We start from the raw sequence: 22710 nt of genomic DNA, 5'->3' as shown, positions 1-22710 counted from the left end.
TACCATCTAGGCTACCGAGCTGATAACTGCTTGTTAAGGAAGACAGGCAATGCAGTTGCTTGGTGCACACGTCTATCAACCAATGGGTGAAAAACTTAGCCACTTTGACCCTCCCCCTCATTTCAATAACATTTTGTTGTGGCAAAATATTCGACGAGATAAATCCCAAAATGCATAAATATATGAAGACATTGCATTTATGTCACTCGGACCCCCCGGTTTTGATTAAGTAATTTGTATACTTCAACAACACCTACGAACTTTACCGTCTCTACTATCAATGACCCACCCCCTTTTGGAAGGTTATGAACAGTGGGAAGAGATTTGGCCCTTCATTGTGGAGTGGCTTGGGTGAGGATGGGGTGGCCATTTTAATAAACAACCCTCGACTAATCATAAAGGGGAGCACTGTGATGAAAGAAGGACGCGATCAAACAAGAACTAAAAGCTTTGGCGGAAATAAAGAGCAAAGGCAGAATGTCACACTTTCACTTTACCCCCAGAAACCTTGTTAGAATATGATATGGTGAAATTGTGAATGTGTTTAATTGCTGTTAAAAGTGTTGATAAAAATTGTTCAAACCTCATATTGTTAGAATATGAAATAATGAAATTGTGAATGTGTTTAATTGCTGTTAAGTGTCAATAAAATTGTTCAAACCAAAAAATAGAGGTATTACGTGAACTTATTTATGTTGCACTGAATAGTCAATTTTTCTAATTATATTTTTGATTAAAATCTCGTGAGTAATTTAGAGATTCTGAGTCGCTTGAAGTCTACAAGCAGCTTGGTGCAAAAAGGTCCACTGTTGGAGCAATCATTAGAAAATTGAAGAATCTTAAACATGCAATATATTGCAATATATTTGTGCTTACAGTATTTGTTTATTTTTACATTTAACTTGAAATACAGCAAGCTCAGTCCTTCCTTGGCTCCTGTGAGCACTAATGGCGAGTATTTTACTTATTTTGTTTTCTGATTCCAGGAGTGTCCCAATGGTGCTGTAAACGAGGAGACTTTTAAGAACATCTACTCTCAGTTTTTCCCTCAGGGAGGTCAGTTACAGTCAACTATTGTCTTCACCAAAGTCCAAGTTTGAATAAATGAATGGATGAATGAATGAAACTTTATCTTGAACATTCCAAAAACAAAAACAATGTTAATGTGACATGTCCTAAAAGGAGTAGGAAGAAGCATATGCTTATTTAGTTCCACCCCTTGACTTCCTCAATAATTGTTCTTACAGCAAGATCTCCTTGTCACGGTTGCCATGGCACCCAATTGGCCCCGCCCGTGTGGCGCCAGCTGCAGCTTGTTGACAGATTGGCTCCCTGTCAGTATTTAAACTCTGTCCTGTCAGTCCCCTTTGTCGGTCCGTCTGCGAATCTCTGTTTTTACATGGGCATGCCCTTTTTTGCGTTTCCGACACCGCCATCGCTCGCCATGGAAGTCCCACTTCCGCGTTCAGAGCGACCAGCAATCACCCGATCGTGTCTGCACCCCTTTCCCTTCTTCCCAATAAAACTGTGAGAAACGTTACGCGAGTGGGTCCTGTTTCCGTTCTGGTCCTGACACTCCTGTGTATTTACATATAACAAACACCTCAGAAATATACTTATTAACATAGGTTCATATTAAAAGATAATAGGTAAATAATCATACTAATTATAAGAATAAGAATGATAAACAATATGTATTCTTCTTTTATATTTCGAGCTATACAAAAAGTAGGACCAAAACAAATCACATAAAAGGAGGTTACAAAGGATAGCACGAAAGTGGGAATGGATGGAAGACATGCTTAAGATAGTATTTACAAAGTTGTGCAATGACAAATTGAAACAAAGTAAAAAAACCATTGTGATTTCTGTACGTTTTAGATTATTGGGAGGAAATCATTTTTCAAGCGTTCCGTTTTTTTGAGTGGGTGAGTATCATACAAAAGATGAACAAAAAAAGCGACCAAACATCACTATCTTAGGCATAGGATGTTAAAAGTACAACGATTAATAAATACTGGCGTCAAGTGGTACTTTATGAGGAATACAAAAAATGCAATGGACCGTTATATTCTTGTATTAATGAAATCAACAGAGGAGGGTTTTTGCATCTTTTCAACTCTAGTTTGAACTACTAACTGCCCCTTTAAACAAATCCAACAAAATTTTGGGAAATGTAAAAGAGAAACATCTCACCTTACAACGGGTCAGGTGCAATCGACATTTCGTTCTGTGTACATTGTTACACAGAATGACAATACAAGGAAATTATTATTATTATTATTATTATTAAAGGTTGGCATGCGACATTTGAAAACTTAAGGTTGCAATCATGACTTTAAGCCAGGAGATGGCGGCAGAGTAACGCATGATTTCTGCCCCCGAACAGGCCTGATAAAAGCAGACAGGCGAAATGGAGCAGAGGGCTCCTTGAAGTTAGCCATGGGCCATGTTAACACATACTTAATAAAGAAAATAATAATAGAGAAATATTTAACTTTCAACTTTTTAAGGAAACCTCAAACTACGCACCACACCTTTAAAATTATTTGCTTACAATTGATCTTTTTGATTTAAAACATTTCACCAGGTTTATTATTTTAAGTGGCTTAGAAAGGCATATCAACCTTATAAAATAAAATAAATGTATTAGTACTTTTAAAGCAGATATATTTTTGTTTAAAATACAATACATTGAAAACAAAGTTTACTGTGTAATGGTTTCAAAAACAGTTCTCAATTTGTCAAAATGTATGTATTTGATTTGTTATGTTATTGTTAGTTGATCCTGTTCTGTATTTTATATGTGAAAATGTATTGTCACAAATTACAACATATTAAGTTTTACACCTTTGATCTATGTTTTTTTTTTGTAGCTATGAAGTAAATATGAAATCAATTTAGTGACATCAGAGGTTAGAACATCAACCAAAAACATGAAAATAATGCATTTTTTAAATTGAACAATGTCAACATATATGATTACAGTGAAACTACAATCTAAAACGATTTTCCCTTGGAACTCACCTATTATTTTTATGTACATTTCCACAGGCCTAAGTGGTAACATTAGCATTGATGCTAGTGCTAACAAAGCATTCAATTCCCACCTTGTTTGCTGTTAAAGGACATTGTGTAGTGTTTAGCACCGCCTAGTGGTAAAAATTGTCATTAATTCAAAGTGTCGATAAAGCTGTTAGCTTAGCCAATCAGATTTTAAGTTGGCTGAGCTAAGGCCTTCTAGAAGGCCAAGGAAACGTCAGCGGTTGGGGGGTGGTAACGTTAACGAATATTTGAAGAAAAAAACTCCCGCGCACACTCTGATTCAGTTAAACAGATACTTTCGGCCCTAAATCAAACAAAAATTAATGCAAAAAAAGACAGGCTCGACTTTTAGCATTAGCTTTGATGGCTACAGAAAAGAACTTCTTCATGGAATTGTAACGCACGGATAATCTGTACAACAGAGTAATTGAAAACTTCTTGAGGGAAGAAAGGAGGGTGGATTTTGTGCACAAATAAAATGGATTTGTAGTGAGTAAATTTGGTTATATTAAAACAAAAACAGTGCAATTTTATAGCTTATTATTGAGGCTTTTTGTAATATGTGTTGCAGCTGTAGCTGCCGTAAATGTTTTATAGCCATAAAATAGTTTTTGAGGGTTGGATTGAATAAGACGTAGCACCAGATGTCACCCTAGATGTCGCTGTATTGTGTATTGCAACTGAAGAATACAAACTACGGAGACTCCAAATTACTAAACTGCACCGTTTTTCTTCTCATATTTTTACCTAGCCTTTTGCCAGGTTTTTGGTTCACCTCGTGCTTTGTAGCACTCCCTTTTGGTCGCAGTACACAGTATGACATTTAGGGGTCAAGTATTACCCAGTATCCCCTTAATGGAGAACACAATGGAGAACACAAGTTTTGTCCCCCACCCCCAGATACGAGCATGTACGCGCATTTCCTGTTTGAGGCTTTCGACACTCACAACAGCGGATCCGTCAGCTTTGAGGTGAGCAAAATGTTGACTGCGTCAGATGCATTTCAACACTTTTTGTGTTTTGACGCAGGATGCGGTCACAAAAGCACATTGTGGTTAGTGTGTAACAGCAATGCATCCTTAATTTATCTGCTTGCCTCTGTAGGACTTTGTCTTAAGCCTGTCCATCATCCTCAGAGGTTCCGTCACAGACAAACTCAACTGGGCATTCAACCTGTACGACCTCAACAAAGATGGCTGCATCACCCGAGAGGTCCCTCATCACAAAAATATGTCTTTGTTTCCTCTTTTGTTTTCATAAACAGCTTGTAGCAACTAGCACTGTTGGGCATGCTACCTTAAAAATGTAATTAGTTAGATACTACTTCTTCCAAAAATTAACTGAGTTACTTCCTAAATTACTCTATAGTCAGGGTTGGGTAGGGTTACTTTAACTTGATTACTTTCAAGTACTTTTGGATTACTCCAATACCAAATATGCTAATAAAAGACAAAAGAAACTAAATATGAATAAAATTACTAAATTTTGTGCAGGCTTGGGGAGTAACGGAATACATGGAACGGCAAAAATGATGTTGGCAAGCTGTTTGGATTTATTTTCATTTTGTTTCTGTCGCATTTTATGTTAGTTTTGCAAGAGATCAAAGAGATCAAAGCCAGGAGAGAAAGCTTACCACGTGTTGTGAGTCATAATTTTATTCACATTTAGTTTATTTTGTCTTTTATTAGCATATTTGGTAATCTAAAAGTAATTGAAAGTAATCAAGTTAAAGTAACCCTACCCAACCCTGTCTATAGTAAAAGGAAGTAGTTACCAGGGAAAGTAAATATTTTTGTTATTTTAAAAACGTGTTTGACATCTTCTGAGCAGTATTTGAGTCAGTTGTATAGAAACAGACATGTAGTTGTGCTATATCACCAGCAACAGATGTATCCTAAACTTGAAGTGCAACAAATATAAACAGTAAACAATATCATAAAATAACAATGAGAAGTAAACAATATAAAGTGAGTTGAATCAAAATAAAATAAAATAAAAACAAATAAAAAAACAACAAAAGGAAAAAAGTAAGATTAAAAAAGAAAATGCGAATATACTTTACATTTTTACACTGAAAAAGACAGGAAGTAAAATTAAAATATTAATAAATCTACATCTAAATCGAAATCTATGCATTGTTTCAGTCCAAACCGGTCAAACGTTTAATTGTAAACGGTTAAAAATTCCTCTATGTCAGGCGGGATGGATACAGGATACAGGATTACGGGGCTTGGATCAGGGATCGATACAGGATGCAGGATACGGGACAGATGGAATCGATACAGGATACAGGATGGTTCAGGAACAGAGTCAAAACGATTGCCTTGCAAGTGCGGAGGTTCTTTGACGGACTGACAAGGAGTTTAAATAGGAGGTGAATCAATCAGGCAACGAGCAGCAGCTGGCGCCAAACGAGCGGGCACAGGTGAGGGCAATGAGTAATCATGACAATATAAATAGCTAGAATTGTTTTGTAATTGATAATTTTTAAAAATCTGTACATAATGTGTTATATCTTTTAAGGGACCGTTCACTTTAAGTTTGTATAAAAATGTACAGAAAAAAAACAATAGTTTATTATTTTATTTCATAGATGTTCAAGTTTAGTTAAGTTTAAGTTCACTGTATATTGAAAAAAGGTCTTTATAGTATGATAACGCATTTTTAAAATGAATCATCAATACATTATGTGCATAACATTACAGAAAAATTTGAGTTGTATGAATTAAAGCAACCAAAAATCTGAAGGGCCGTTTGGGAGCCGAAAGAGTCGGCTTTTTTTTTGTGTGTGAGCCGAGCCGTAAAGGTCAGTTTTCGAAAAAGTGATTCCCATCACTGGTGGCAATGTCGTGTTTTCCTCAGGAAATGACTGACATCATGCACTCCATTTACGACATGATGGGCAAGTATACGTATCCCTGCATGAGTGACGGCGCTCCCAAGGAACACGTGGAGCGCTTCTTCCAGGTTGGAATTATTTCAATAAATACCAAAAAATGGAAAAATGCTTAGAGTGTCACCTTGTAGAACAGGGGCATGGAAGTCAAATGGATTTTCCAACTTTTTTCATATTCACCAACCCTACTGCTTTTCACGTTAGGCTATCTCTTCTACCCCCTTGAAAAATCTCTACCAATTTAAAACAAACATCTAAAGCTTTTTGAAATGTATTCAAATTTCCCGACAACAAAATAAATCTTGATTCCAGACTAGTATATTAGTCCACTGCTGTATTCTCTTGAAGGCAAACTGAATCTTTGGGCATGAATAAACCGTTCCAACCGTCACTTTAGATTTAGGTTTTGGTAAAAAGAAAATGATACTTTCTTTTTAATATTCCAAGGTCAGATTTTGTTACGCGCGTAAAAATAGAGAGCACCATAAAATCTACCACTTTTTATCGTCAAAAGGTTGGAATGGCTTGTATGTTAAATGAAAGAAGCCGCTAATGCTAGTTGCTAATGTTGTGCTAGTTGACCCCAAATGCGATGCTAGTCGATACAAATACTAAAGCTAAAAGCTAACCGCTAAAGTTGAATATGTGCTCAGAGCTGAAAATAAAAAGGAAACGATTACTTTTGTGATGTATTATGTGCATTTTCTTTCAATTTTCCAACGTTTTGTATAGCGACGATTGATGCTAGCCGGTATTACTCAGGCGTATTTACTCACATAGAAGCAGACCCTTCAAACAGCTTGAAAATTGCCACGTAATAAAAAAAAATAGAAGAAAAATACGTACACCAACCAGTGGAAGCAGTTGCGATTCATATTTCTTAGCTTGTGCAATCTTGGGAGCTTCCAAACAAACACATAGCCGAGACACTCCTTATCCATTTTGTCTCTGGACTTCAAACCACACAAATATTTATTTTTATTTCTATTTCTAGGAACTGTTCAACATAGGTTTTTTTCTTTCGAGGCATGGTGTATTTAAAAATGACAAATAAAGAACAAAATTGAGCACACATTTTTTGTAAATTCTGTGCTCGGGTTGTCCTCGTTGTTTTGTGGTTCCTGTATAAACCACATCCCCTCCAGGTACGCTGCCTTCCATTCCCTACTGGTGAGATACAACCAGTGTGCATAGAAACGGACCCCTTGATTTGAGTGTTACATTTTATAGTTGTAAATATGGCTTAGATCAGGGGTCTCCAACATGATGCCTGCGGGCAATAGTTTTCCCTCTAAGGACAGCTCACCAGTGTTGGGTCATTGTGATATTCTAGCAAAATAAAGTTGTTGACTGAATCTATTTAACCTTACCTCCAATAATTAAGTTGGTAACATTGTAACAACATAGTAATAACATGATCAGTTGTTGTTTCAGAAATGCATATACAACTGGGTGCCCTTTGCACTAATTAGTAACAAACCATAGCTCTCCGCTTGAAAAAGGTTTAACTTAGATACAAGTATGGTAGGGAGAATATCTCCATGAATATAAATTCAACTACCTCGAACTCTGTGTTTGTGACAGAGCCACCATCAATGAATATGGTTGTTCTATGCTTACCTCTCTTAAATATCAAAGAAGAACAAACAAGGAGTCGTGAGCAACCATACCACATTAAAAATGAATGATTTGCTTTTTAAAGGATTGGAATAACGACAGTTGAGTTACAAAATTGTATCACTAATGCGTTACAGTACTCATTGCAGAGTAAAGGAATTGTATTCCAGGATTATGTTCCTTTGTTAAGCGTTAGTCCCAACACTGTTCCTAGTGTATGAAACGATAAGGAATCAAGATTATCTCAGGGGCTGTAGAAAACTTTTGTGCCGGCCACATCTGGCCCGCGGACCTCAATTTTGACATATGTGTTGTAGAAGATGGACAAGAACCAGGACGGCGTCATCACTATCGAGGAGTTCTTGGAGACATGCCAAAAGGTGGATACAGAACACATAGAAGTCAAGTCAAGTCAAATTTATTTATATAGCCCTTAATCACAAAAATGTCTCAAAGGACTGCACAGGATTACAGTTACAAAATTACACAATTACCTGATCTTAAACCAGCTAGAACAGGGGTTGGGAACCTTTTTGACATACCATATATTTTAAGACCAAAGTTAGCAGAACCACAAAACCCGGACCACAGCAAATTTTTCAGCCCATTTCATTTTTCTGAAACATCAGATGATTTGATAAAATTTATGAAATAATACAAATAATGCCAGAGACTGTGTCCCTTATTAACAAATTTACCACTAATCTTGTCTCTCTCCCACAGTTACCGTATTTTCCGCACTATAAGGCGCACCGGGTTATAGGGCGCACCCCGAAAAAATAGTTTTTGGTCCTATTTTTGACATACATAAAACGCACCGGATTAAAAGGCGCTACAATGGGAACGTTGACAAAACAGTCAGATAGTTCAGTCCAACTTATTACCCCCTTAACATTCCCAAAGCTTGCAAAGACGCAAATACGTGTCGAGAACACGTGCGGATGCGGTGTCCGTACGATGTCACTCAAATGCATCGTTCCATCATTCGGAAGGTTAAAGTCTTGGGATTCAAGAAATGCCAACCATTCCTTAATATCTATTTTCTTTTTCGCTCGCAACTTTACTGTGCATATGACAATAAACACTTGGAATTGAGTTTAATTTCAAAATAGACACTCCATTCCATCCACTATCTGCACCGCTTATCACAGAAACATCGAGTTCAGTCTGAAACAAGATACAGGGACAATAAAAAACCCGGAGTAGCTCACCGAAGTCGTTGTGTTCATAATAATGTGCAGCCAACGTCCTCGTATATCCGTGAGGGTAGTAAATCCAGGAGAATACAATATTTACAAATACAGAATAGAAAAAAATGCTTTCTCTATGCCGTCAGCCACATGCTATACACATTCATCTTTTTCGGCCAATTGCAGGCTTTGTTTGCCGTTCAAGCCAATGCCAGCCTGTAAATGATAAAAAGGATCCGCCCCTTGACCTCCGAATAACTTTAGCCAACAGTGATCGATTCAAATGATGATTGACACATTGGTTAGCCAATGAAACACCAGTAAATAAATCCCAGCATACACCGCGTACTACTTGGCGTTTGGGGGAAAATCTAGTCGGCGGCTGCAAGTTAGTTGGAAAACTTTGCAATTTTAAAATTGATCCATTAATAAGGCGCACTGTATTATAAGGCGCATGGTCAGCTTTTGAAAAAAATAAAGGCTTTTAGGTGCGCCTTATAGTGCGAAAAATACAGTACTTAAGATCAATAAGGCTAATTTGTACCTTTATTTTTGTTGTTGTTGTAAATAATTGTCTCAAAACAAGGTGTAAGCAGAGATCTTTTGTAAATGTTACAAAAAACTGCAGACAAAAAGTTAATGGATGTGTTTCCCTTCAGTCGGCGCGTGTCAGTGAGAGGGGAGCATGCTGTGTCGATAGCTCTGTCCACCCCTACCGCTCACCCAATCCAACTGTTTTGTGTGCCTCGGTAGCATTTTGGGGTAATTACAGTTTGTTCTGAGGGTTTTTATCACAAAGTGTCACAACAGCGAACATACATTGATTAATGAGCATCCATATAAAGGATTCTTTAGCGATTTCTATCCAAAACTGGGTCTGTTGGTGTGACACCTTGACTGTAATTTGTAGGTAAAACAGTGCCCATTGTATGCTGGACCAATCAATTAGTACTGGGAGAATAGCTTTGGCTATGTGTACACCAAACCTGACTGTGCACATTACAATTGGACCCTATCAGAGAAAGTTTGCACAAGTAGCATTTTATCACCGAGTTACAAGTACTTATGTAAAGAGCCAAATACGGCTAGCGAGCCATGGGTTCCCGACCCTTGAAATAGAAGGTTTTGTTTCAATCTGAGCTTTTTGTTTTCTTTCCTTCCAGGATGAGAACATCATGCAATCCATGCTCATGTTCGACCACACCATCTGAGCAGATTCCAAAATTCAAGCGACAATTGTAAAATGGGACGTGTGCACTCACACAAAGCATGTGGTGAATTTAGACGGCAGACAATAAAACCTCACTGTATGATTTAAAATCTGCTCTTCTGTCCTTGAGCCAATTTTGTTAGACTGAGGACCCTAACTGTGGACTTCTTGCATGAAGTTTGCATCAGGTCAGAGCCAGCCCAAGGCTTAAGTAAACTGAGGGGCTGCTTGGGGCACCGTGACCACTGTGGGGCCCCCAAGAGCGATCAACTTACCGTATTTTCACGACTATAAGGGTCACATAAAACTCTCAGATTTTCTTCAAATTGTGTGGCGCCCCCTATTGTGCTGTGCGGCCTGTGTGTGATTCAAAGCGGAGGTCTTAGCTGAGAACATCGAGGTGTGGGCGTGTATATAAGGCTAGGTTCACACTGCAGAGCATAACCCTCAATTCCGATTTTTGAGAGAAATCTGATGTTTTGGTGAGATTGTTCCTCCTGTGTGAACGGGATTTGTCCCTCCGAATATGAATTAAATCCAAAACCTTTCTTTCCCTCCATCGAATTTACGTGTTTTGTGTGTCGATTTCTACGCTACGCAGAAGAACATGGAAACCCAGCAGCCATGGAGAATTGAAGAATAATGAATTGAAGATTCGCAAGTGGAGGAAGCTGAAAAACGAACTCCGACAAGTTTTTTTTCCTTCTTTTTACTTTGTAATCAATACTTAAATAAACCACAACCAAACTCAGTTTTGCTCCTACTGTTCTTTTATATACGCACACTTGATTGAAATGCGGTTGTAAAATTGATTTCCACAAGGTAGACAAGGTGCAAGTGCTCTTTGCTTTACTGTTCTATTACATTCCCCCCAAAATGAGATACAAAGTCGTTTTAGTGACGTTTGCACGAGGGGGGACATTTCACCCCGGGGTGCATTTTTCGGTACAACAGCGGCTGCTGTAGAGGACACCCACGCTCGATCTTGCGGTGCGCCCTGTGTATGTTTTAAGTACGAAAGTAGAACCAGCCACAGGCACTGCGTCTTTAAACACAGTGCATTCTATGGTTGTCAAAATATGGTATATATAATTAAATATTCATCTTTTTTTGGGGGCTATCATTATAAACCACGGAGCCGGCCATCGGATTTCACACAATTATGTCATTAATGACTTTGCCTCCATTTCTTTGCCAGGAAACACAGTTCATTTAGATTTTTTTTTTTTGCTTGATCTTTTTCACATTTTACATGGTTACGTTAATTCAACTTTATTTTGTGTTTATAAATCAAATGTTTTACCTTCAAGTTACCTTTCTACATTGACACAATTATCTAAGTATCTGATCTTTACGAAATTCATTTTATTTAAATCATTTCTTTTACACGAAACAAGTACCTCTGTGTATTCCATGTGTATTTATAGCCCCAATGTGTAGTTTTTGAACATTAGATGGCACTGTGTTGTCTGGTATGATTGAGGGACTGTGATACATGGCAGAGGGTGGAAGCAGGATACCAGAAGAACATGGCACCAAGCTAAGGAGGGATTCCACGGTGTTAAAGGAGTACACATTTCTCAACCTATGATTTCTTTTTTTAAATAAAACATTGGTACAATAGTTCACGTGTTTTTGTATAGTAGTCAAATCAATATTTTTTCTTTTAATGGATAGAAGTTTTTTTGGACCACTAGGAGGCACTAAATATTACACAAAGTCCCTTTATTTAACTAACCGAGTTTAAATTTAGTTTTTAGCTCAGGAGGTAGTGTTCGTCTTGGGATCAAGAGGTCGCAGGCTCGATTCCCGGCTCCTCTGTGCTATATGTCGAAGTGTCCTTAGGCAAGACACTGAATCCCTAATGCCCCCAATAAGCAAGCAGGCGCCTTGCATGGCTGACTCCCTATTGATGTGTGAGTGTGTGTTTGAATAGGTAATTGTGAAGCACATTGTAAAGCGCTTTGGGAGTTCTTCATTGACTTGAAAAACGCTATATAAATGCAGACCAATTACCATTTACATGTGTTGTTTCATTTAATGTAAAGCAAAAATAATTTCTGTTACCTTGTTGCATGTACCACTGTGCATTTTTATATTTATTTACATATTTCATTTTGAATTCAGGCTATGTATATTCGTTGTTGCAGCTAATCTAAAAGACAGATAAAGAGGATTGTGTTTGCAGTAAATAAAGTTTATTTCGTTAACTTGTAGATGGCCTAGATAAGTGTTTTTCAACCCGTGTGCCAGGGCACACTAGTGTGCCGCTGGAACTTGCCCAATTTTATCTTTCTAGAAAAAATCAGGCCATTATATAGCATTTTTGCTTTCTTCAGACGAGGAACTGTAATAGACATCCATATCAGTAGGAGGCGGTAGATTTTTATATACTTTTTATATACTAATTATCTGCTCATGAGGTAATAACTTAAGTTGTTTAACAATGCGGTTTAAGATTGCACTGTATAAAATAAAAACAAAATAAAGAATGATTTATTTATAAGTATTATTTTCTTCTTTTTATATACTAATTATCTGCTGATGAGGTAGTACAGAGAAATATTTGACATAACTTCATTTTCAAACATTTTCGACGGACGGTGTTCCTCGGAACCTTTTTATAAATAAAAGTGTACCTTGGTTCAAAAAGGGTTGAAAAACACTGGCCTAAATGAGTTTCAGTATCCCACTTTGTACTACTGTACTGTATATCCCTTTGAATATCAAGCCCAGGCTGCTCTTGTACTTGAATTTTGTACCATTTCAGATTATAAACTATCGGTAAAACACTGGCTGCCCTTTGGAGTTTTAGGTAGGGATTTCTGTGTGGCCAATAGGAGTTCTTCATTTTGCCAAATATTAATTCGAGGAAAAAAAAAAATCTGTCAATCTGCTTCTGTGGCCTTATTCATTGTGTATTACAATCAAACTACAATCTCACACTAGTATTTTAAGTGTATTTGTAATTAAAGCTATTGTAGAATGAGTTCTGCAAATTATTAAGTAATTAATAAGGACCCCCGAAATCAAATTTTGCTTAGGGCCCCATGAAGGCTTGGGCCAGCATTGCTTATTAAGCCGTTAGGCAGGCGCCTTGCACATCTGACTCCGCTATCGGTGTGTGAATGGGTGTGTGTGTGTGAATGGGTAAGTGTAAAGCGCTTTAGTTGGTCTTCAGTGACTTGAAAAGCGCTATATAGATGCAGAACATATATGAATATATTGTATATACCATCAGGTATATTAAATGTTGTCAAATTGTGTGTACACAATAAAATCTATGCATCCACACTACTCTAAACTCTTCTTATTCATCTTCAATGATTGATATAAATTTTAGTAGCAAAATCCACTTCATCTCATCTCTCTCATTGGTCACTTACTGGAGTCTGGAAATAATTGGTCACAAAGAATAACAGCTCCATAACACAGATGAAAAACGTGCTAGTTTTTGGTTATTAAAGGGAGAGTGTATAGTATTTAGTACCTCCCAGTGCTTAAAAAAACCATTTATTAAAAAAAAAATTGGGGGGGATTAGATAATAAGCGAAAATACGTGGACCCTACTAACGCTAACCTCTTTATAACGATAAAGTAAATGACTTAGTGACATCAGCGGTTATGTAATAAAAAAAAAAAATTCCACATTGATTTCGAGAGATAACTTGTCTGATTACAGTAAAACTAAGAATTAAAACTATTCCCCCCTTTAAGCCAACTTATTATTTTATATACATTTTCCTCAGGCCTAAACGGTAACGTTAGCATTGATGCTAGTGCTTACACAACATGAGTGTTGTCCTGCCTTGTTTGCTTTTAAAAGGGCATTGTGCGTTATGTAGTGCCTCCTACAAAAAACTTCATTTAAAAAAACGATATTGATTTGAATAATATAACAATACACAAAATATCATATAAATGTGTATTTTTTAAAAATCCCAGTAAGTTGGAAATATTGCATTTATTATAGATAACATGAACCTTAAGTAAAGTGGTAGCCGACATATTTTTCACACAATACATGACATTTAGTAATCAAATAATACACACTGTCCCTTTAAGATATACTTTCCAAAGGCAGTTAACCAGAATGTGGAGTTTAGATTAGTGGGGCAACATAGAGAGATTTGGGTATTGGCTTCACTTTGAATGTAAACTAATGGAGTTTTTTTAAGGTGTCCACTTCGCTGTTAACTAAGTGCTACTAGTTTTGAATGTTTGATTTGTTTATTTCCCTAATAATTTTGAAGATTTTTTGTTAACATTTACATGATCAAAGAAGTTCTTTTCAATAAGCCTTTTGTTTGGCAAGTACTTACTCAGTCTGTCAATGATGTTCCACATATAAAGCAAACAAAATGCATGTGTTAAATGTATATAATTCTTGTACGTATGTAGCAAACACTTAAAGCCAAGAACTCTTCATTGCACCATTACCTAAAAACTCCTGTCCATCACAAGGAATTCAGTTCTTCCAAGTAAAAACAAAACACGTGCGGGTCTTTGCAATATATCCTTTGATTTTATTTAAACAAATTTTCAGTAAAAACTCTCAGTAAGTACAAATGTCCCTGTCAGTAGTTTCTCCAGCTGGCGTCCCGACTATATTAAATCCACAAACAAAACACAAATCAGTCAATCTGTTGAACAAACGGCTCAAGCAGAGTTCTGACATCAAATCGTAGTTACTGACACGCAAGCTCTTTTGGGTTAAATCTGACATGCATTAAGCAAAGTATGCAATCCTTCCCCCATAAAACACAAGAATAAAATGTGAGAAAGGCATCATAAAAAAGCCTTTCCTATCCAAAGACGTCTTTCCCTCGTTTGTTCTCTGCATGTGTGGCCAATCGGAGCACCACGTGCCTTACAGGCAGATCAAGTCGGCGCTATATTCTCAAATGACTCTCGAAGGCAATAAAAAGAAAAGATGGGGATGTTAAAATTGTCCCACCTGCATCAAATTTGTCAGCAAGTCCTCCTTTTAAGAAGAAACAAAGCAATCTATGAAGTCTTAGTAAAATAAAATCTCTTTGGCAGACTACCCACCCAAAAGCGAAAACGCACGCACACACACACACCAATACACTTAAGCTCTGAACTCTTAAACTATGCACACATTTTCCATAGAAACCTTTTCCAAGCGAGTGTAAAAAAAGCTCCTAAGTGATGTCTAAATATAAAACAAATGTAAGCCCTGTTAAAATTACGAGTCCCGTACAACAATAATCATTGCATATATTACATCATAAAGGAATCAAGATCTTTGTTGCATTGTAGCCCAGCGTTGCTGGCCAGACACTTTTCTGCCAAGTTCTTCTTTGTTAGATCTGTGGAAAAGAGAAATAAAATATAAAGAGAACAAAAAACACCAAGAAGAAGTAGCAAGGGAGAAAATGTGGTTACATTTCATATTTTAGTCTTGGCTTTGTAGGATGGTTTAGTTTACACTTAAAATAGATGAAGTGAAAAATACTGAACGAATAGCTTCCATCTGAAAAATAGGACTTGTGATTATGGCTACGGTGCAAGCTCCTGAACCAATTTGCAGAATACAAATGTGTAAAAATTGTCACAAGGAATCAATTAAACCAACAAGATTTTAGATTGCATTTCTTGAGGTGTATGTATGTATTTAATCCCTTCCATAAAACCCATAACTGAATTTCCGAGAATTAAGAACCATACACTGTGTATATACTAAAGTGTTACACAATGAATCCATTTACTTGTGTGCATTGCTGCACAAGCACAATTTTCTTTACTCGGGATATTTTGATATGGAATATCACTGAAGACTTGTAGTCAAAAAACAAATGACACATGCAAACTTTGGTTTACCCGCTACAAAAGCCTCATGTCTATTGGTTGCTATAACCCGGATATACCCATCTATTTTCTGCCTCCACAGAGAAAATGCCACTATTGTATACATCCATATGTAGTGTAAGTCCATGCTCCTGGCAAGCCCTAAATGAGAACAACTCGTACACAGACAAGACGCGGCAATGGAGGACACTTTTAAAGAAAACATGTATATAATCATCCTTTTTTTAAGGTTAAAAGTTAATTGCGAAAACAGCGTAATGACGTCACTTCTGCGCCTTCAAGACAAATAAGACAAGACAACGTGGTATCATGTGCATAAAATGGTGTGACATTGAGATATGAGATAAAATGTAATGCCTTTTCCAATGTAATCAACGGTGCTCTCATTGCTGCGATCTGGGCTTGATTCCTGTTGCGCAAACATGATCGGCTGTACGTTATGACTGATGAACCGTTGTTTGTAAAACCTCTCCAAATTAGAGAGTATTTTTGCGTGTATACGAGAATAAATACAATATAAGCAGTGGTCATTTTTTTCTTTCTTTTTGGCCCTGTACCAAAAGATAGTGGTCGCGGACCACAGATAAAAGCTATTTGTTAGGATTTCTCCAAATATCCGAAATCCAATCCCAATTGGACTATTCTTGGCCTGTAATCATAGACAATGATAGCACATATAGCCAAAAACATCCAGTAAGGAGAGATGCTGCTCCCTAACAGTCAGTGTCCCAAAAACAAACCCAATTTATCGTAAAAATCTGCACTTTTTGGAGGATGTAAAGATGAACCCTGAAGTGGCGAAGGAAAACTATCTCCACAAAGGCTTGGTATTCTCTTTATAAAATTCTCTACAACGCCATAAGATGGCGCTATCAATCTGAGTAATAGAATAGGAGGAGTAGATAGAAGTGGATGAGTTTTAGCCTAAACCAAAAAAAAGCACTTTTGTACTATGTAGTGACATTTGTAGGCACGTTTCCACAATTTGTGTATTTGTGGATTAACCCAGGTCATACAAGTATTGTTTTTTTGTAATTTATTGTCTATAGGGACCAAATTCAATTTATTGATTGAGTTTGATATAATTCCTTGTTTACATCTTGAAACATTTTCTAATCCAAGTGATGAGTGCAAACGGATGAAAAAAAGCAGTGCAGTTACATAACGGCAAGCACATGAACAGCCGAGGTTTTTGTGTCGCTAACCTTTAATAAGGCCCGAACTGCTGCTGTCGCTCGTAGACCATGTTAGGAGCAAAATCGTCATGGATCATGTTGCCGTCCACGGCGTCCATCGGGATGTCTCCGGCGTAGCCGCCAAAGTTTTGAAAGGGAGCGTCCATCTCTGCAAAGAGAGCCGCACGTTTTCCATCTTGTTATTGCCGCCACCTGTTGCCGCTTTTTATGATTGTGTGAGGAAAAAAAAGTAATGTGTGGTTGCAAGGGGGAAGAAACACCGAGCGCTTCCTGGAAAATGGCCCCTATTGGTGATGACGTCACGATATTTGTGGGCTGTCGTTACGGTTAGCATTCAGCAGTGTGTTGTCTGTGGTTGCAAAATGCTATCGCGCGGACTCACCATCTTGGTAGGATGCCTCCATGGCGACGCTGTTGTGGGCCTGCACAGAGACCAGGTAAGGTATAAGAATTCAGCACGTACAGGTCAATCTCTATTAATAAGGCAGGGCAACATTACGAATATTGTTATTATCGGTCAATCTCAATAATTATCACGCCTTTTTTATCCGATGCCCCTTTAACCAATCTTTAATGTCAGAACATGGTAACAAACTAACAGCAATTCACAAATATGAGGAACTTCAGAGGTAGGGCTGGTTGCAGGGATACACAGGTAGATTATTGCTAACTGGCTCACTGGTGAAATGTTTTTTTCCCAGGGGGCTCCGTGCTTGCTGAAATGTCCACTAGCACTTAATTTGGGGCTGAATTGTTTTTCTTTCAATGTATCAAAGCGGGCGATACGGTTTTGAATGGTGGAATAAGTTTGTCGTGTCGCCTGTCTTGGCAGGCAAATTTCGCAGTGCATATCGCTGCTCTGTTTTTTTTTCTCATCAGACTCCATGTAGCTAAGATACCTCCAAAAAAGTTAAGGTGAGGAGCCCCTCCTGTCTACGACTCCTTCAGCATGTTTTGAGTGAGTATGCTGACTGTCGTGTCTATCACTCATTTTGACAGTGTTCAACACGGCATAATGTAGCCCTTTGATTTCACTCTGACTGAAATGCTGTGGCTTTAACGCAGGGTGTTGGGAACCTATGGCTGGCGAGCCATATATGGCTCTGCTCACGAGTACATTTGACACAAATATATTACTCTCGAATGATTACATGCCGATTTTGGTACATGCAAAGCCAAATCAACACTAACCCTGTTATAGGTTCAGTTTAGCAAACATAGGACACATTCTCAACTACAGTTTACAGTCAGGGTCTCACACCAACATACCTCGTTTTGGCAGCAGGTCGCTACAAACCCCTTTAAATGCAAGCTCATCAAACTATGTATGTTCACTGTTGAGATACTTACAATTGAAAACCTGCTGATCAAACTGTAAGTAAATAAAAATGACTCAGAGCAATTTGAGTGGGTGAGCGGTAGAGATGTGCAGATCTCTGCACACAGCGCATGGAACTTTCCGAAGATAAAGACGACAATTCTTCTTGTTTGCAGTATTTTGTGACATTTTAAAAAGAAACTTTGCTTGGACCTTGTTTTGAAACCATTCTTTAGGACAAAAAATAGGGTCAAAATGAGCCTCAACACTCTCAAGTAACTCTGAGGGCGGTAGACACAGTTTAGGTGTTATATTTATATTAATATGGGACACAGGATATGACATTATTATTATTTCATTGATGTGATCAAATAATCATAAGACACACAGTGAAATAAGATGTGCTAAGGACTTAGCAAAATTTGTCTGTAGGGCGGGTTTGGAGTTTTTGTTGAATTTTGTCTGAAAATGTATGATGTGTCTCTAACAATTTTAAAAAATATACATTTTTATGGCTCATTGGGTCAAAAAGGTTCCTGACCCCTGCTCTTGCGCTTGTCCTGCAAAATGACTAGCTGGTCTTCATCACCTTCTTTGTCTCCTGAATGTTGGTCTGTTTTTTGTTTTTTTTTACTGCATTAGCACCCCTATTTTCTACGGTGGTCAGGTGGTAATTACAGTTTAAATGTTCGACTTTAATCAAATGTTTTTATTATTTATCGTGGCAAAAATTACGATTATTTGTTTTTTTGTTTTATCGCCTAGGCCTACCTAGGGGACTGTTTAGGCTGAAAGGGGGATATTCACCATCTCCCAGGCGGCAGGGTCGTTCTTGAACATGGAGTGAGTGAGCTCCCTGGAAACTCTCTTCTTGTGCTCGGCGCTCTTGTCTTCAGAGATGCGGAAGAGGACGGCAGCAGCGTATGTGGCTGAGGTGAAACCATAAAGTCAGAAAAGACACTTTGCAAAGGGTTGGCTGTTCTTAGTTTCCGGTACTTAAAGCTATTTATTATACACTGAATAATTTCAATGTCGGTCAAGTTTTATAGATTGGTTAAAAATAATTACATCATTACATATGTTCTGTGTTTGAAATGTCCGACTATATTTGAATGCACCCTAGCTTTTAGCGGCTATTTGCTAGGACCGTATGATACTTGTATCATATTAAGCGATGACATAATAAATACAGAGTTGTTTGTTAGCGTTCTAAATAATAGATTCAAAATGATTCCTGGAAGCTCTTGTGGTTGACCTCATAGTGACTTATTAGTAAGCAAATTACTTCCCATTGATACTTTCATCAAAAACATACAGGAAACAGCTATTCCTGGCTATATTGTAGTTTGCTTTTTGTGGTTTTGTTAATTTGAGGAATTTCATCTTGCAATGTGTTCTGCATTCTGTTTGGCTATACATTTGGTCCTCCTCTTCTCTACCCGTGCGTCAATTAAGTTGCTGTTTAATCCACACAGGTACTTCAAACTGCTCGCCAATTTTATATTACGCATTTTTTACACAATTTTGCATTTTGTGAACTTCAGAGAGTAGCTCAAGAATGGGGCCCTTTGATAAGCCGTTCATTCTAGTTTTTCAAACGTAACCGATGGTGACATTTTCATGCAAAATGTTTGTTTCCCAATAAAATTCTAATGATGGTGACAAAATATAATATGAAGTAAAAGAGTTGATAGTGTCCTGAAATAATTTTCAATGCTAATGTTTGCAGATCATGTGAACATTAGAGATGGCAATTACAAAGACGAGCACATATTTACGAATGCGCTGAAAGCAAACGCGAACGAGGGCTACGTGATGTTAATGTGAGCCCTTTACTTCTAGACGACCGCGCCAGGGGCAAACATACTAAGAAGAATTGTGCCAGATTGCAACACAGATGTGTTTCTTTGTGTTGTCGTCATTGGTGGATGCTGCAGTAATGGACAAAACTGCATTCGCTTGACACCATTCCTTGAGGATTAAAATGAACTTTTCAACCTGACATTGATGCCGATGATATGACGAAAGAAGTGAAGGGTTTTTGATGGATAACTTCCACTGCTGTTCAATTTGAATGTATAAATTGAGGATTTGATTTGTAGGTTACAACTTTTAAATATTGTGAGTACATTGCGAATAATTGAAAAAAGTACTGTCAATCCTCCCATTTTGCTCCAAATATTTATTATATCAATGATGTTGGCTAAAACATGGAGTAATTTTTCCTGAACGGCGTCAAAGAAAACAAAAAACAAAACTAAAAAAACAAAAAGAAGAAAAAGATGCACCGTATTGAAAATTTTGCAAAAAAGTAGTTTTGTATTTTCGGCTATTACATCACTACATCGCCTATTTTTGATGTTTAAACTTATTTAAATGTAACCATTTTAATTTAATTTTGCCTCGAGATGTAAAAAAAATGCCTTGGCTCAAAAAGGTTCGGGAAAAACATTAGGTCATGTGCTGTACTAGCAAAAACTAAAGCATCAAGTGGAAGTATTGTGCGCCCTACCGATGCCTTCGTTGTCTGAGTGTAGCAGTTCCATGAGTGGAGAAGACGCTCCCTCGCCATCAATGAGCTCAGCTGACTGTTTGTCCAGAGCCAATTCGCACAGAACGCCCGCCGCTACACGTTTTACATTGTCCACTGGCGAGTAGAGAAGCTGGCCAGACCGAGGATATATTAGAATACGAAGGCAACAAAAGGGAAATACATGCTTTGGGATTCTGATACCTGAACAAAAAGAGGAATTGTCTGCAAGTTGGCGATCTCTGCCCGGTTGACGGGATCTCTGGCCAGGATGTGAAGAGCTCCTGTACAGCCTTCCACAATCTCCTCCATCCTCACTCCGTCCTGACAACACACAGCAAGAGATGAATCTTCATGCACAACACACAAAGCTCCTCCAGGTTCCTACCTGGTAAGTCTGCTGGTTGGTAGAACCGTGTTTTTGGGCATCCTGGTGGGCTTTGAGCAGCAAGTTGACCAAGCGAGGAATGGCGCCGGCGTCTCTCAGTGGGGCCTGGTTATCTGGGCATAAGGCCAGGTTACGGATCAGGCCCACCACAGCCTTCGAGACAGGAAAAAAAGATAAATTAAGAAACAATTATTTAAAGGTTTACATAATACCATACTTTACAGGATCTACAACAGTTTAAGTTTGTCCCACGTATCCATTGTGAAAGACTTTTCGAGCTTTTAACCAGCGCAAGGTTTTTGGGCTGTTATAATCTAGAAAAAATAATATTTTTTATAAGTGTAATTTCTAAAATTTGTTTTAATCTTAAGTAATTTAATAATCTTTGTAGCTTCATTTATATGGTGGCCTTGAAATAAAATGCATAACAAGAAATAAATCATTACAAATACAATATTTTTTACAACTATATTGGAAAAAGTCCCGCAAAAAAAAATTAGGGGATATCCCATCAAAATAAGTGAAATAATCATTTTCCAGGTTTAATATTCTTATTCTGTTTGAAGATAATTATGTTTTGAGTCAAGTAAAAAAGTATTTAAGATAAGCAAAATGATCTGCCTTGTCAGATAATCTACATAGATAGACTATCATTCTTATTTTACTAGGAGAAAAAGGAAAAAATAAAATATTTTAAATGAAGTATCCTTTATATTTGGAAAATAACCCAGAAAAAATTGGTAAAATGGCATTTTATATTTGCTAATTTACCTGCCAAAGAAAATAATGTCAGAATTCTTGTTTTATGTGAGGGAAAAGACAAAAAAATATAGCATTATAGTTTTATGATAGAACATTGGTAAATAGGAAAAACATTTGCTATTTAAAACAAAAATAAATAGTAGAAAAATAAAATATGAAAGATGTTTAATTATCTGCCAACAGAAAATATTTTTTGGATGAATACATGTACTCTTTAGTTATCAGGGTTCGTACATTGTTTTTATGGCCAAATTCAAACACCGCTTTGGACTTTTAAAGCCATTTTTCTAGTAGCATTAAAAGGAGGAAAAAAAAATCCGAGTTAATCAATTAATAGCCTTATTGTTTGAGGTCACCGTGTGCTGCCAGTAGGAAAAAAACCCACAAAATTTGACAAATGCTAAACCAAATATTAAACCAGCAGTTATAATTTGCAGAATGGGGCATGGAAAGCGAAAAATTAAACATAATATGAAAAATGAAATGAATTACTGAGCTCCATTTACTTGTTCTTTTTCTTATTGTCAGCGCAAGGGTAGAAAATGTAATTGCAAAGCGAAGCCTCCAGGCAGGCTTGCAGAATTGTTTTATTTTTCTTCAATAGTGTGTGAGCTATTGACTGTAGAGAAACATGGCAACAATTTCAAGCATTTACAAGCATATAACCCAAAATGCTAACACTTTTCTAACCTTGAAAACACATCATTAAAATTCAAGTATTTTAAG

General features: G+C 37.3%; 2 protein-coding genes across 5 annotated transcripts in view; one reads left to right on the top strand and one right to left on the bottom strand.

The window, feature by feature from the left end:
* Positions 1 to 13193, top strand: part of LOC148361690 (A-type potassium channel modulatory protein KCNIP2-like) — a 37726-nt gene extending 24533 nt beyond the window's left edge. Inside the window, exons 4-9 of one of the 3 annotated variants that reach the window (XM_088342437.1) lie at positions 987 to 1056; positions 3946 to 4016; positions 4150 to 4257; positions 5908 to 6012; positions 7876 to 7938; positions 9912 to 13193. In XM_088342437.1, coding sequence (XP_088198563.1) covers positions 987 to 1056; positions 3946 to 4016; positions 4150 to 4257; positions 5908 to 6012; positions 7876 to 7938; positions 9912 to 9959 — 465 coding nt within the window. In that variant the 3' untranslated portion in view covers positions 9960 to 13193. The remainder of the gene's footprint in view (positions 1 to 986; positions 1057 to 3945; positions 4017 to 4149; positions 4258 to 5907; positions 6013 to 7875; positions 7939 to 9911) is intronic. The other 2 variants (XM_088342436.1, XM_088342438.1) reach the window with 2 other exon arrangements.
* Positions 13194 to 14461: 1268 nt separating this feature from the next.
* The window catches only part of jupa (junction plakoglobin a), a 32771-nt gene continuing 24522 nt past the window's right edge, over positions 14462 to 22710 (bottom strand). For both annotated transcript variants that reach the window (XM_088342434.1, XM_088342433.1), the window contains exons 10-16: positions 21223 to 21375; positions 21039 to 21158; positions 20817 to 20967; positions 19112 to 19233; positions 17369 to 17408; positions 16996 to 17134; positions 14462 to 15291 (exon numbers count right to left, since the gene is read on the bottom strand). In XM_088342434.1, the coding sequence (XP_088198560.1) occupies positions 16998 to 17134; positions 17369 to 17408; positions 19112 to 19233; positions 20817 to 20967; positions 21039 to 21158; positions 21223 to 21375 (723 nt within the window). In that variant the 3' untranslated portion in view covers positions 14462 to 15291; positions 16996 to 16997. The remainder of the gene's footprint in view (positions 15292 to 16995; positions 17135 to 17368; positions 17409 to 19111; positions 19234 to 20816; positions 20968 to 21038; positions 21159 to 21222; positions 21376 to 22710) is intronic.

The sequence above is a fragment of the Urocampus carinirostris genome, chromosome 8 (assembly GCF_059441175.1).
Source record: "Urocampus carinirostris isolate Australia breed hairy pipefish chromosome 8, RoL_Ucar_1.0, whole genome shotgun sequence".
NCBI lineage: Eukaryota > Metazoa > Chordata > Actinopteri > Syngnathiformes > Syngnathidae > Urocampus > Urocampus carinirostris.
This window is presented reverse-complemented; position numbering and strand designations above follow the sequence as displayed.